We start from the raw sequence: 16,436 nt of genomic DNA, 5'->3' as shown, positions 1-16,436 counted from the left end.
CTATCTTGCTTCGATATTTTCAATTTAACCGGCTAATATTATGGTTCCACAAAAAAAACGAATTTGGCATTAAACTGTTACCGCAAACGGAAACGAAATCCTTTTAGTTCCCGGGTGAATAAACGAAAACGGTTTGAAAATTAAAACGGTTTCTGAGCCCTGGCGAACACAACATAAATAGTTATTTGTACAACAAGAGATCAAAGTTTGATATTTCTTCGAGTGCTTATTTTGAGTCCCGTGCAAGCAAAAGATTCTATAATAGATTCACGAGCGTAGCGAGTGAATCTAATTTAGAATCTTGAGCGTAGTAAGGGATTCAAAAGCGCACGAGATGTAAATAACTTTGATCTCGTGTAGTACACAAAATTTTTCACTCTAAGCAGTGAGAACATACCTAGAGGGACAGAGATAATAGAACCCAAGTATATCGAACTTGTATTAGACCCCGCATGTTCAAATGACATTTGACTATAAAGGTCACTTGAATGTCATTTTGTCTCACTCAGTGAAAATCGCATTTTGCTCACTGAGTGTGTCTCATTCAGTGAGCAAAATGCGATTTTGCTCACTGAGTGAGACAAAATGACTCAGTGAGCAAAATCGCATTTTGCTCACTGTTTTTAAGAGTCAAAGTACCCTTGTTCGAGCTGCTGAGGTGAAAACGAATTTTATTAAAGACTTACTTTACTGAATGTTACAATAATGATTATTATATGCTGAAATTAATTAGCACCCTTGTATTGCACAATACACCGGCATTTTAAACATTTCGTCTTAAACTTTATTGCACAAATTTACCCAAAAGAGAAATGGCGGACTCAACGCCTTGAGGCATTCTCTACCAGTCAACCACTGGGAATTGGTAATATTCCATCAGCGTTCCTTCAATTTGCCCTTCTACTGTCACCATCAGTAACTGGCCGGGAAAGGCTCAACAACGGGAATTGTGGAGATCAAGGGGCCTTTTCCCAGCAGTGGGACACTGTAACGGGCTAAGAAAAATCTTTCTTACAGCTATTTTACTTTTTAGGGATAAGAGTTATAAAGCTACTTTAGGCTAAGATAAGAAAATGATACAATTTGAACTTAAGATGACGCAACGTTCTACAGTCTGACAAAAAGGAGTAGAAATTAAAAAGTGGCAATAGTAGTGTCGACCCGTTTTCTTATATAAATTGGTTTGAAAGGGACGCCACTACAGTATTGCCACTTTTTAATTTCTACTCTTTTTTGTCAGACTACAGCTATTTTACTTTTTAGGGATACGAGTTAGAGAGGTCGGTACTTTAAGCTAAGATAAGAAAACGATACAATTTGACGTTCCCCTAGTATCCTTATTACTAGATCCGGGTTGTCATAGCTGTTCATAGGTGGAGGCATGGTGGAGGCCAGAGTGAAAGCCAGCAAGGAGTTTTTTATAAACATTTAGTGATTATCGAACGATTGCAACAACAATGAGTAAAACAATTTTTCACATCACTTATTCGAAAAAGGCCTTTTTCTTCCCCGCTAGGAGGGATCAAAATGGCACCTTTCTTCCCTGCTAGGAGGGATCAGTTGTACTTTTCTGTTCTAGGACACGATTTTTTCTTTCTTGCATACTATTCAATGTACGCCCTTGACGGAAATATATCATTTTGATCCCTTGTAACAAAAACTACTATTCTATGCTATCAATCATTAATCAATTATTTTTCTTTTCACTTTAAACTAAATAACAAAGTATGTAATTATTGTTTGTCGGTGGCAACGATATTGCAATGATAAACAAAGAATACTTATTATTATTCGTATTTGTATGGAGAATGTCATTGAATGCGTCTTTTCATTATCACCCTTATAAAGAAAAAACTAAGGGCCTGTACAGACAAACTGCAACCCGACCGAAACTTGTATGGGAACTGCACGCCGACTTTGTAGTTGCATACAAATTGCAGTCAGGTTGCACTCCGTCTGTATCGGCCCTAAGAAAGTTGTTTCATGTGAAATAATATTTGCCTTGCATATATTACAGTTTTTGTGAAGTATAAAAAGCTGACGTGGGTGGTCTGTGCTCGGAGACGACTCTGGCAACATGCGGTGTCTATTGATATTGGGGTCTTTGCTTATAATATCGGTAAGTTTTTTATTGTATTTTATTGTAATTGTATTTTATGTGCATTTCAAACACAATCTTTTATTGTTGATGAATAAATATGATGATGATGATGATGATGAATTAAATTACGTATTTAAGATATAATTTTACAGTGACAGTCAAGTCAAGTGCAATTAAAATTTTGTTAACTCTGTATTTAATATTTAATTTTGTTTGTTTTTTTTATCAGGCAACCTACTGTTTACCATCGCCATGTGAGTGTAACACAGATCGAGTAAGTATCGTGACATTTTTCTAAAATAAATAGTTTAAGTAAGGAAAAGATGAGTTTTACACTATAGTCTGTAAACCTCTTAAAAAGAGTAGGTAAACAAACTCTACCCTCAAATGGCTTCTTAGGCCAGTTGAGGGTATATGAAAACATTACATTATCAAATAAGGGGTCATCCATTAATTACGTCACACGTATTTCTAGGTTTTTTGACCCCTCCCCCCCTCCTTGTCACACTTGGTCACATTTGGCAAACCCCTCCCCCCTAGTGTGACGTCACATTTTTTCTACGAAATCGCCTAATCGAATTAAGTAAGTACCTAAGTAAGTTATTATTAATAATTTATCAAAATATTTTTGACGATATAAATATTAGTAATTTTATAACCCAAAACTGCTTAAGAAAGAAAATTATACGAATAAAAACGATTATCGTTTTAAAAACTTGTTATTTAAATGTACAGCGAATAAAATAATTTAAATAAATTTTCGGTTACTGATGAATTTAAAGTGACGTCACAAAGTTTGTGTCTCCCCCCTCCCTCATGTCACAATATGTCACATTTTCTTGACCCCCTCCCACCCCCTAAACGTGTGATGTAATTAATGGATGACCCCAATGTAGGTTAAACTTAAAGTCAGGTCGTTCAGTGACTGGTCCATCAGGCGGTTGTGTATTTGGTCGGTTAACCCATAGTCTAATAAAACATGGTCTTCCATTCCCAGAGTGACACGGGCCTACGTCACAACAACATGGCCGCTATATATAGCGCTATCGCATATTATCATATAGCGCTGTCGCATGATGACGTAGGCCCGTGTCAGTTAGGTGACCTAGAAAAGACGGGAATGGAGTACCAGGCGGAGTATATTATTATACCATGGGTTAACCAATAAATGTTATGACTACCCGAAAATGTACAATTTGTTTGTTTACTTTTATTTAAATACCTAAAGATACAGAGTAAAAGTGAGGAAAATATGGACGTATGATTTTTACACTAGCTAAGGTGCCGTACAATTTTCGATTAGAATTTCATGTAAAGTCAGCTTCAGACCCATGTCACGGTGTTTATACTAACTCTGCAGCTGATTACCTTATCATGTTACTATAGTCTATTAATATTACTTATAGTAATGTGAAATATTTACAAAAAAAAAACTCTTAATATTAACAGCGTAGGTAGTAAGTACAAAGTTTGTTAAAAATAAAACTTTTTTTTTGCCAGGGCTCAATCATCGTTACAGACAAGCCGCCTGTGATCCAGTCTCCCACCGACAAAACTCCTGGTAAGTTTTAATTCATTAAGATAAATATCCTTTCCACATAGTAGGTATCAAAGAATATAATACTCACTAGGAGAAGAACGGTAACTACATACAAAAAAATGTCCCCAACCGTTTATACGTTTATACTAGTGGCGCCGTCGTTGTGTACCAATGGAACTAAAGTTGACAACCGGTTTAGCCTGACGGGTATTGGTATAGGTAGTAATTCTGTTGATAAACATATTTGTTATCTTCATATCACGAAATATATGAAAGATGCAAATATTACCCCTTGTTTGTGGTATTATCAATTGATTTAAATAAAAGGCATATTTATGTTTATAACATTAACATTGTATTATTTTATTTATTAAAAAAATGTTTTGCATATAGAAATATACACTGAAAATTAAACCCTGACAACTTAATAAAAAAATAGACATTAATAAAGCGCATTCACAAAGTTTTCAGTATAATACAAATAACTTTAGGCATGCGTACCTATTACACTTTACACACGCAGATACACTACACTTTACACACGGCTTTTTACACTATTTCCAACTTGTATTCATACATTTCTTCACGGTTAATTAATACGCTTTCCAGATGCGTTATGACGCGGTTCCTTCTGAACCCAGTAATGCTATGAAGCCTATGAATTTCACTCAAATAATAATATGTATCTTCAACAGCCGTTGCTCCGCATTTAGCACATTTTCTATATGCATTGCTGTAATCCATGTAGGTACAGACTTACAGAGTCTTAAGTGGTAGTACCGCTACGTTGTATTTATTATTTAAAGATTTAATAAATAAAATTTTCGTTATGAACTTTAACCACAGCAGTTGGACAGAGTCATTGACAAATACATATATTTTTTTATTATGTTGGGTAGACGTACCTACCCTCCATATATTTTATGAACATTGATAAAGACAGTTGGAAGCAAATATTCATTATATAACTTAATCGCGTGTAGTTAAGTTTAGTGTTTTAAGTCCCGTTTTATGATTAATAATGAAAAAAAAATCGTGAAAATTTAAATCTTAGTTGGGAGCAATATTGCTGTAGAAAAATGTTTTTATTTTGACTACTGGCAACTTTTTCTAGGATGCCATAACACACATAGAAGCTTCAGGCGCATACATGCGCAATTATTTGGGGACATAACTTTCTTAGGAAGTGAACCTGGTAGGTATCTTACAGACATGGGGGCAATTCGACATGCTAACATGACAAAATGATATCACCATCGCGTGCCATTACTAACCACACAAGATACGATATGGACAAGTACCTATCTAAGATTTTGACGTAGGTAGGTATTTCAAAGTAGATTTGTTTTTCTTGTATTTATTCAATTTTATCATTATTGTATGTTGTTACATTACAGATGGGCCTCGAACGGAAATTATATCCAAAGGTAAGAATCGACAGTTACTACTATTTAATGAATTACGAAATACCTAAATAATAATTTTGAACTGTTATTGACAATTAACGTTCTTTATTTTATTTTCAGTTTCAAGAAATTCATCACAACTCAAAAGTAAGTCAGAAGCATATTTTTACTTTTGATTGCTTGTTGCATTATAATAATTATAAAAGGCAACAATTGAACAATGTTTTTTTTTTTATTAACTTTGGTAATGGGTTTTATGACATACAAAACAAAACAATTTACAAAACAACAACAAACACAAACTTACAAAACAATTTTCCACAGCCAAATCTAACACCAAAAGCAAGGAAAAAGTAAAGACCAAACTAAGGAAAGACGGCAGTACCGTCACAATCATTGTCGACAAAACCAAGACCAAAAATAAAACGAAATTATTGACCGATTCCTACGACCAGACGAACCACACCCTCATACAAGGCGGAATCGAAGAACAAGATAGTTTAACAAAAGAACAACAACAAAGATTAAAAGAAATAAAAATTGCCAAGAATGTCACTCGACATAAAATTGTAACCAACCCGGATGGAACTATCAGGTCAGACACGGTTAAAACAAAGCTTTCAGAGAAAGATAAAAAGTTCGTAAAGACTAAAGAACTGGAGAGTTTAGTGCGTACAAAGAAGACAGTGACCACCGAAGCGCCGGGGTGTATTACTATTACTCTCCCCCCGACAAAGACAACTGAAACGCCGTGTATAACAATCCCGCCGACGCCGCCGCCGAAAAAGACAACGACCACTGAAGAGCCGGTGTGTATAACAGTCCCGCCGACGTAGTAAGCGTAGTAATTAAGTACAAAGTTTGTTAAAAATTAAACTTTTTTTTTGCCAGGGCCCAATCATCGTTACAGACAAGACGCCTGTGATCCAGTCTCGCACCGACAAAACTCCTGGTAAGTTTTAATTCATTAAGATAAAATATCCTTTCCACATAGTAGGTATCTTACAGACATGGGGGCAATTCGACATGCTAACATGACAAAATTATATCACCATCACGTTCCATTACTAACCACACACCATACGATATGGGCAAGTACCTATCTAAGGTAGGTATTTCAAAGTAGATTCGTTGTTCTTGTGTTTATTCTATTTTATCATTATTTTACGTTGTTATATTACAGAGGGGCCTCGAACGGAAATTATATCCAAAGGTAAGAATCCACAGTTACTACTATCTAATGAATTACGAAATACCTAAATAATAATTTTGAACTGTTATTGACAATTAACGTTCTTTATTTTATTTTCAGTTTCAAGAAATTCATCACAACTCAAAAGTAAGTCAAATTCAAAAAATTCAAAAATTCAAAACATATTTATTTCATAGTTTGGATGTTACATAGGTGAAGTACAGTGATCCCCACACTAGGCTTAGCCTGTGACGTGGGGATCTAAGCCAAATACGATTTATTATTAAATCTAGGTACATTAAAATTAATAAAAACTAAGAATTTTTATTAAATGACTGTGAAGTGAAAGTGTTTATGTGAAGGTATGTGTGTATATATGTGAGTATGTATGTATGTACGTATTACCTACGACAAACAGAAGAGAAGAAGAGTAGCCGTGCATGTTATTCATCTTTTGGGATCTGACGCAACATAATGTTGAAGTCTATAACTAACTATAGTCATTTCAAAATGTCCTCTGACTCATCATAACTCCAAGAAAATAGTAGGGGTTTGATTTGCTTTTTTGCTTCAGGTAAATCACAGTGCCTTATATCGCAGATTTTTACTAATTTATTATATAAATGTGGAAAGAGATAAGACGAGAATCTCATAGCAAAAGTTGTTTTAACAAGGGGTATAGGGATTTTATAGACTCTTTTTAGTATCATGTCTTTTTGATTAGGATCATGACAGATCTGATTGTGTACGTAAAGGGAAGCACGCAGTAAAAATAGTTTACGAACACTTAAGACGTGCGCTTTGTTGAAAAGTTCAGACGTAGAATACCGACGGGGGAGTCCCAGGCAGACCTTCAGAACTGCTCTTTGTGCTCGCTCTAGAATGATTAAAGTTGATTTAGCAGAACCACCCCAAGCGAGTACACAATAACCTAAAATAGATTGACACAGTGCCAAATACACAATTCGAAGCAGGTGAGTATCCGCAACCTCCCGTAAAAGTTTCATAGTGTATATAAGTTTGCGAACCCTACCAGACGTAGCCGTAATATGTTTTTTAAAGTTAAGGTTTTCGTCCACAATAACGCCTAAGTCAGAAGCATATTTTTACTTTTGATTGCTTGTTGCATTATAATAATTATAAAAGGCAACAATTGAACAATGTTTTTTTTTTTATTAACTTTGGTAATGGGTTTTATGACATACTTACAAAACAAAACAATTTACAAAACAACAACAAACACAAACTTACAAAACAATTTTCCACAGCCAAATCTGACACCAAAAGCAAGGAAAAAGTAAAGACCAAACTAAGGAAAGACGGCAGTACCGTCACAATCATTGTCGACAAAACCAAGACCAAAAATAAAACGAAATTATTGACCGATTCCTACGACCAGACGAACCACACCCTCATACAAGGCGGGATCGAAGAACAAGATAGTTTAACAAAAGAACAACAACAAAGATTAAAAGAAATAAAAATTGCCAAGAATGTCACTCGACATAAAATCGTAACCAACCCGGATGGAACTATCAGGTCAGACACGGTTAAAACAAAGCTTTCAGAGAAAGACAAAAAGTTCGTAAAGACTAAAGAACTGGAGAGTTTAGTGCGTACAAAGAAGACAGTGACCACCGAAGCGCCGGGATGTATTACTATTACTCTCCCCCCGACAAAGACAACTGAAAAGCCGTGTATAACAATCCCGCCGACGCCGCCGTGTGAGACGCCGAGAACGACAACGACGACGGAACCGCCGCGACTGCCGTGCGGATGCAAACGGACAACGACTACGACTGAAAAACCGGAGACGTGGCCGTGTGGTCACCCTAAATCGACGGAGTAGGTCTTTATATAACGTCTATAACGAGTTCCATTGAGATCACACAGGCGAATTTGGAGAAAAACTTCTTTTTAGCGTTTTTATTTTGTTTATTAAGGTCAGATGATGGGGTAAGACAAACACTGGAACAATAGTAACACTTGTAAGGAATCCTCATACTGTTATTCTTACCCCGAGTAAAATAAATTATCTTTGTCTTACCCCATCTGACCTTATACTAAATACTCTGTAAGTACTGTAAAGCTGTAAAATATACTATTTACGGCCGGCTTTTATATATTTATTGAAAATCAGTCTTTAATTGTGTACCTAGCAGAATTATATCTAGGTAATCTTAATCGATTGCCCGCTTTGTGTGTTTTATCATCATCATATCATAAATATCAATATCTTCTATGGTTAAGTACAGATATTGACTTTCTCATTGACGTATCAGGGCATTTTCACTAAACTGTGCACCTTTAACGGCCGGATAGCAATCGTTACAAAACTAATCCCATACATTTTGTCAGGAATGTAACGGTTAGACGTTACTGAAACACGACTTAAGTCGCGCTTTAAAGTACAAGTTAAATGAAAATGCCCATCATCATGCGTCTTTGTGGTAGGTAGGTATTTTGTTTTGTAAATAAACTCATAATGTGATCTTAAATTGTGACGTTAAATAAATGCATTTACTTCTTTTCTTGTATATTATTTTGTCGCAGGCTTTACTTAATTATTACATACCTACTAGGTACATCCCAATACACAAAATGATAAATAAATTCAAACTTAGCTTGATAAATAGGACCATCTATTGTGTTAATGCGCCTGAAATGGCGGAAAGAAGTCTAAGAATTCGAAAAGTTAGGATTAGACGAGTGATTATATTCACAACCACTAAAGGCACTAAAATACTAGTTTATCCGCTCATCGTACTAATAGCAACTTCAACTGTCTTGTAGACTGATAAGTATTCGTAGTGTTTGCAATAACGTTGATCCATTGCACATGACCGTGCGCGTTGTAATATGCAGATCCTTATGAGAGACGGCACACCGCTTGCGTGACGTGTGCGTGCGCGGCTCAAACATTTTAACGCACGCGCACGTGCACGTGCACGTCTACGCACACGCAGCCGGTGTGCTCTGGCCTTAAAAAAAAATAAACTGTTTATTTTTATATAGAATTAAATTACAATTATAACTTTGTCTATTTCAGTTTATAATTTATAGATGGTCAAGCAAATCTTGTCAATAGAAAAAGGCGCGAAATTCAAATTTTATATGGGACGATACCCTTTCGCGCCTACATTTTTAAATTTGCCGCCTTTTTCTACTGACAAGATTTGCTTGACCATCTATATTTATACATATTAGTGTGACTACTTAAAAACACAAACCAGAAAAATATTTAATAAAATACATAAAATAATTTGATTTATTCCCTACTTGGATATATGGCAGCACCATCTCTCTCACTATACCGTAATCCAGTAGTAAAGGATTCGTATAGGAGGTGAAAGCACATACTGCTCGACCTTAAAGTTGGTCAAAGGCACCTAGCCTTTCAATGATAGCATACACCAGAGAATTTGGGAATGGTCTGTGGCCGGGTGGTCTAGTGGTCAAACTGAACTGTCAAAATTCTCATATATAACACCAAATTAACCACATGACAATGTCAACAATGACGACTACGACTGAATTGTCACGAGTCCAGGACTAAAGGCCTGTGCACACCGGATGCGTGTGCGTAGACGTGCACGTGCACGTGCGCGTTGTATTTAACAGATCCTTATGAGAGACGGCACACCGCTTGCGTGACTTGTGCGGCTCCAACATTTTAGCGCACGCTCACGTGCACGTCACGCACACGCTGCCGGTGTGCTCTGGCTTAACGAAGCGACTATAAAGTTAGTTGGTAAGTAAAGCGAAGCTTAGACTAGCAAGAGTTTGAATGCAATTTACGTTATATTTATTTATTTATTTAATCTTTATTGCACAAAAGAAAACCTTATAGTACAAAAGGCGGACTTAATGCCATAAGGCATTCTCTACTAGTCATATTGCCGATTTCTAAGGTAAACTGCATTCAAAACTTTGATCGAGATTTTAAGTAAGATTCTTAAAACTTTTTATTTTGTACCACAAATAGAATAAAGTAGATATTTAATAACGTCGCACTACGAGTATGACGCTTGTATAGGTATACATATACTTTCAGACGCTTATGCTAAGGTAGAAAATAAAATAAATACTCGTGGCTCGGTACACCTCGCGAATCCCTATAGCTCCGCCGTTTTGAAAACTTTACAAAAACTCTGATTCATTATCGAACCTACTGCATTTGCATGAAGCAGAATCTTTGGAAGCAGAACTGGCCGCGTAGCCAAGATGCCAATCGCTTACGCTCCGTAGCGATCGAAACGCAACTGTCACTGTCGCACTAATATGGAAGAGTGATAGAGAGACATAAAGCTTTTCGTTGAAGGTCGGCTGTAACGCCTGATAGTTTTAAATATATAGGATAGGTATAAATATTATATTCATTCATCAACAAAGCGTATAGGGCCAATCAAATTAGATTTTTCAGGAAGGAAGCAAGCTGGAAATCGTTTTAATACCCTCATTTGGTTCTAAATTAGCGTAACCCGAGTTTGCTCCATTCCAGGAGTTGTGGAAAAATTTTTGCTCTATTTCAGTTTCTTGCTTGTAGTTCAAAAACGGTACGTTGACGGAAAATTTGCTCTAATCATGATAAAAATTCACATCTGAGGATCCGAAAGATACCTTAAGGGGCTACCCGAGGTTTTCATCGATTTTTGACAAGTTTTGAATCGTATCTCCTTTTTCTGCACTACAGATAGAATTATAAGACAAACGGTTATCGGTTTTTCAATCTTTTATCCGGTTTTGTCCACCGGATTTTGAAAAAAATGAATACTAATTTTTTTATGAATTTTTTAAACATTGTCTAAATAAACACATTTTTCGTATCTAGTTTGCAGTGAAGGATCTTACATGTACGAAATCTACATATTTGGGTTCGTCTTTGACGTCTTGAAAAACATGTCCAAGGTTTTAATTTTAAACTAATTAACACAAAAGTTATGGCCCGAAAACAAGTTTTTAGCCTAAAATTGTTCAACTTTGATGCCAAATATCTCGAAGACAATGAACTTTGAAGTAAATATGGGATACTATATATTGCCTAAAGCCGTTGCTGTTAATATAATAAGCTACAAAAAACATTAGAAAACTAAGGGATTCAGATCGAAGGTCATTGGCGTGGGGTAGCCCCTTAATATGAGTTCGTAGTCAAAGATTGTAAAAAATGGCCGCCACTTTGAATTTTTCGATTTCGTGTCAAAATCCGATTTTTGATTTACCAGTGTCTGATCCACAACAACCTTTCTGGTAGTAACATTGATATTGACGGTGGGTTCCTTCTACATCGAGTGGTTTTGTCAATCCAAGGTAAAATGTATCTCCCAAGGCCCCCAAAAATTAACCACACCTCCTGGGATGGAGCAAACTCGGATTATACGAATTTAGAAGGTAATGAAGGTCCAATGAAGGTATTAAAATGATTTATAGCTTGCTGGGAATTAATTTCTCAAACCGCTTTTTTGGATTAATTTGATTGGCCTCGTATGAAAATATACATATTTATAATGGGTAACTCACATAATTTAGATCCATTGTGCACATATGTTTCGATTGGCATTTTCTATCAACGATTGTCATCTAGGCTAGCCCCCTGGGGGGCTTACCACGAAAACCGTAATTCGCAAATTGCGGGGATAATTCTCTTTTACTCCAATGAAGGCGTAATAAGAGTGACAGAGAAAGATGCCCGAAATTTTCGAACTTAGATTTTCGCGGTTGTAGCCGGACTATAGTTGGGTGGTTTACCGTACTGTGGGTTCATAAATGACTCATTTTTCGAATTATTATTATTATTTATTATGTATCATGCGTGCGATAACGTGACGTTATACAATTTAATTAACAAACAAAATGCAAGACTAATTATAATAAACGCGTACGTCATCAGAAACTGCATGCCAATCTTTATAACGACATTTTGAACCATTTTTAATGTTCAACTTTAATAAATTCGTAATAAAGATTAAAATTTAACATCATTAACTTTTTTATTCCATAAGATCTGTCAATATTATTTGTACACCTGGGTAGTCAAAAGATGGCCTTTTGTATGGTTGTTGATAATATTTGCCATGAATATATTAGTGGGGTGTATAAAGTAGGCAGTTGGTTGAGAGCATGTATTGATAGCTACCTAGATCGGAGAAAATGAGGCTTCTTGTGATATTGGGGACGGTGCTGATTTTGTCGGTGAGTGACTATATATAATACCGAAGGTTCGAAGGTTAGCTGGAAGAGATCCCTTACAGGGATAAGTTCGCCTTTGTACCTTTATTTCTGTAAATGTTATGTGAAACTGTGTTGTGCACAATAAAGTGATTACTACTACTACTACTACTAATACGGTATTATCCCAAATACGGGTGATTTTTAGGTATTAGTAATACCTAAAAATCACCCGTATTTGGGATGACTAAAAATCATCTGACTTTTTAAACTTTACCATTTGTGAAACGTGAGAAATCTCCTGCATAACAATAGGTTGTTTATAAAATTTCGTGACAGTCGATTTGCGAAAAAGACGACTTTAAAGTAGGCTTTAAAGTCGTATTTTTCGCAAATCGACTGTCGCGAAATCTTTAAGAAAGCCGCATGGCTAAAAATGCCTTACCCTTGGCACCCTTGGTAAAAAACATACCTACAGTTGTATTACTAGATTTAAAGTGTCGCAAAAACTTTTTATTAAAAGGAGTGTAAGATCCTTCTAATCGGGGTCGTGGAGCCCAAACTCCCTTTTGAGAGACATGTAGGAGACGTATTTCTGCTTCCGATGTCTCCGCTTCTCATTTTCACTGGTAATTATTTCTGCTTCTCATTTTCACTGGCGATGTATTTCTGTTTCTCATTTTTACTGGCATGTTGCAGGCGATCAACGCTGGCGCAGCTCCAACTGAGGAAGAGGTGAGTCTCATCTGGTCTTATTTAGTACAGTCAGCAAAATGAAAAAGTAGCAACGCGCGCACGTACCTACGCGTAAAACTACGTTTCATTTACGAAGAATAAAATCTATGAAGTATATTTCGATTCGTTTACTTGTCATACATATTAAGGTGTATCATTCCTTCGTATACTCATTTACTATCGAAACTTCAAACGTATCTTTTTAGAAAAAAAAAAAACAGTAGGTAGGTACTTTTTGTAATGTAACATTACGTTTATTATGCGTGGTGGTATAAAATGGATTTCGAAGACAATGAATTCCTCGCCCTGGCTTAATGAGTATGGAACAATTTACCTATTAGTACGTTACTATTATATTTAAATATAGAAGTTATTTCCTATTAGGTGCCATCAGAAGATTGCAACCCCCCAGACCACGCACCAGCACCAGATTGCAACGCACCAGCAGCAGATTACAACGCACCAGCACCAGATTACAACGCACCAGCACCAGATTGCAACGCACCAGCACCAGAACCAGGTTTGTATCTTACGGCCCGATTTGAACTTCAAGATACGTCAAATATTACGTCCAGATACACGGCGCGATTCGGGAAATGAATTAGAGATTCACTAGATATGAAATAGTAAAGATATGTGATGTTCCACGGCAAAAGGTACCTTATGGCCGCAATAATATTGGAGCAGCGTTAATAATAGCGTAAGCGCTAACCGCCATAAGGTACCTTTTGCCGTGGAACGTCACATGTCTTTATTATTTCATATCTAGTGAATCTCTTATTCATTTCCCGAATCGCGCCGATGATATGGATTAGATATGCCAGTGTCAAAAGTGACGTTTTTGTTTGAAGAAACGTCACTTTTGACACAGGCCGTTTAGGTATTCCACAAATTGATTGAAACTGTGCCCAGTACGGTTACCATCAGTTTGTCACTGACATAAACGCCGTCGAGAACGTAATTTACTTTCTATACATCCCGTTCACACTAATATGCGAGTGCGAGCGAGATGTATAGAATGTAAATTACGTTCTCGACGGCGTTTATGTCAGTGACAAACTGATGGTAACCGTACTGAAGAAGTGTACTTTATGTCTAGGGATATAAGTAGGTACAGAATTATCTGTGCGAGTGAATATTAGCTAGAGATATATGTATGTATGTATAGGTATCTCTAGCTAATATTCACTCGTGATAAATTGATAATAATAATTATTTTTATTTATCGATATCATGCATACAGTGCATAGCAGTGGTGGGCAAACTTTCTTTTTAAGATTAGGAAATTTAAGTGGAGGCCAGAATTGTAGCCAAAATTTATTTTGATTTCTGATAATCGTGGGCCAATGCCATATAGCCCTTGTACTAATTATTTCATACGACCGGCGGCGGGCCGGATAAAATCCATTCGCGGGCCGGAGATGGCCCGCGGGCCGTACTTTGCCCACCACTGATCTAGAGTTTATTCAATACGTGTTTGATAAGAACGTTCAAAGTTAGCAGTTCAACGATCAGAAAGATCACGGAGATCTGGGTGCGTAGCCAACGTGCAAGCGTTAACGCTCCGTAGCGAACGAAACGCAACTGTCACCATCGCACTAGTGGGGACGAGTGATAGAGAGAGATACTACGACACGCTACGGAGCGTTAACGATTGGCATGTTGGCTACGCGCCCTGGAGGGAAAAGAGTATCGTACGATCGGTTGTCTTTGAGATCCTTTTAGGAGGCCTATGTCCAGCAAATCCAGCAATGGAAGACTTTTGGCTGATTTAATGATGATTTTAATGTATAATGTGATGTGCATTATTGATTTAGACTGACTATCTTTATTTTATTTTCAGTTCACTACACGAAGGAGACACTGGATACAGGTTAGTATAAGTTATTTTTAATTATGCATTGCACTAACTTCTACATGATGATGATTGATAAGAACTATTCCATGTCCTTCCCTAAGCCTCTAATTATCTCCATACCAAATTTCATCTAATTCGGTTCAGCGGTTTAAGCGTGAAGAGGTAACAGAGTTACTTTCGCATTTATAGATAATATTAATAGTAGGATAATACCCATGTCTCGTCTGGGGGCCATTTCTAGAACGGTATTAGACTAATATTATTAGTTCACTGTCAAATCGTATGGGTTGCCATGACAACACACTAATAATATTAGACTAATATTGTTCGAGAAATGGGCCCTGGTGTCAAATATTTGGCGAAAAACCCACGTCCGCTAAAAATATTTGCCGAGCAGCAGAGTGATCTAATGAAATGTTATGTTGCATTTATTTCATTTTATAGTGGCACTCTAGGTACTTTTTTTATTGCCAAGTTCAATTTCATTTTTTTATCATTCTTCATTTCTTTTAACCTGATCCTTTGATTTTTTTAATCATGCATTATCTTCTAGTACGCCTCAGTCCTAATATGTCCTAGTAACTATACTAGTACTAGGGAGTACTAATTACCTCCAACGAAGTTTGTTATTATCAAATGGAACAGAGTTAGCTTTTGTTTTGTTTCATCCGATTTTAAAACAAAACAAATTGAATTCTATTTTATAAGTAATACTATTGGTTCAAATTTGACTGCCAGTTTCTCTTGCATGGTGGTCCGCTAGAGGATGTATAGATAATGTACTATTTATGGAACAAGGAGGTATCTATCTATATACTAAAATAATAGTAGGGGTCTAATATTCGTAATTTTTGTATTTACAGTAAGCAAGAAATCGACACGAGACACTTGTAAGTACCTGCCACTCTTTCTGTTAAATACAATATTTTAAATCTCAGACTTCTTCTCCTGAACCTATTTCATGTTCCATGTCTTTTGGGGTCGGCCCTCCTAGTCCGTAAACGCCATTCTGGGCGTTTCTGTAATCCCTGGTTTTAAATCCGTCGTCTTCATGTCTTTGGAAATGATCATATCCCCATCCAAGTAGTCGGTCGGCGTCCTGGGCCATTCTTGGGTTTTTCTATTTCCATCTCAAACTGAAAACGGTTTTTGAATGACCATTGTTTTCTCTTCCAGTAAAAACCAAGACTAAAACCAAAGAGAAAGTAAAAGTGAAGCACCTCAGAGGTGGTCTGACAAAGACCATCATAATAGACAAGACTCGTACGAAGACCAAGAAGGATTCCATCCAGGATGACTACAATCAGACGAACCACATTCTCAACGTGGACGGACTTGAGGATGCTGATAGTCTAACCACCAAGCATAAGCATGAGACGAAGGAAATTGATACTTTGAAGGATAAGAAGATTCACGTCATTATAACAGGTACAGATGTA

At 36.5% G+C, this 16,436-nt stretch overlaps 1 protein-coding gene and 1 long non-coding RNA gene across 2 annotated transcripts in view; both read left to right on the top strand.

Moving 5' to 3' along the window:
- The window catches only part of LOC134794469 (uncharacterized), a 585,842-nt gene that overhangs the window by 93,238 nt on the left and 476,168 nt on the right, over positions 1–16,436 (top strand). The window lies entirely within an intron of this gene.
- LOC134794530 (uncharacterized) lies at positions 2,032–5,883 on the top strand. Its single transcript, XM_063766342.1, has 6 exons — positions 2,032–2,119; positions 2,331–2,375; positions 3,602–3,662; positions 5,039–5,068; positions 5,168–5,194; positions 5,372–5,883. The coding sequence occupies exons 1-6, from the start codon at positions 2,078–2,080 to the stop codon at positions 5,881–5,883; spliced, it is 717 nt and encodes a 238-aa protein (XP_063622412.1). The 5' UTR covers positions 2,032–2,077.

This window comes from Cydia splendana, chromosome 10 (assembly GCF_910591565.1).
Source record: "Cydia splendana chromosome 10, ilCydSple1.2, whole genome shotgun sequence".
Classification (NCBI taxonomy): domain Eukaryota; kingdom Metazoa; phylum Arthropoda; class Insecta; order Lepidoptera; family Tortricidae; genus Cydia; species Cydia splendana.
The sequence above is the reverse complement of the archived record's forward strand: the minus strand, read 5'-3'. Positions and strand labels throughout refer to the sequence as shown.

Bases quoted from the DNA above. Each gene is read 5' to 3' on its own strand.
- LOC134794530 (XM_063766342.1), top strand. From the start codon at position 2,078: ATGCGGTGTCTATTGATATTGGGGTCTTTGCTTATAATATCG. The intron at 5,069-5,167 runs GTAAGAATCGAC...TTTTATTTTCAG, and splicing joins AACGGAAATTATATCCAAAG to TTTCAAGAAATTCATCACAA. The intron at 5,195-5,371 runs GTAAGTCAGAAG...AATTTTCCACAG, and splicing joins AAATTCATCACAACTCAAAA to CCAAATCTAACACCAAAAGC.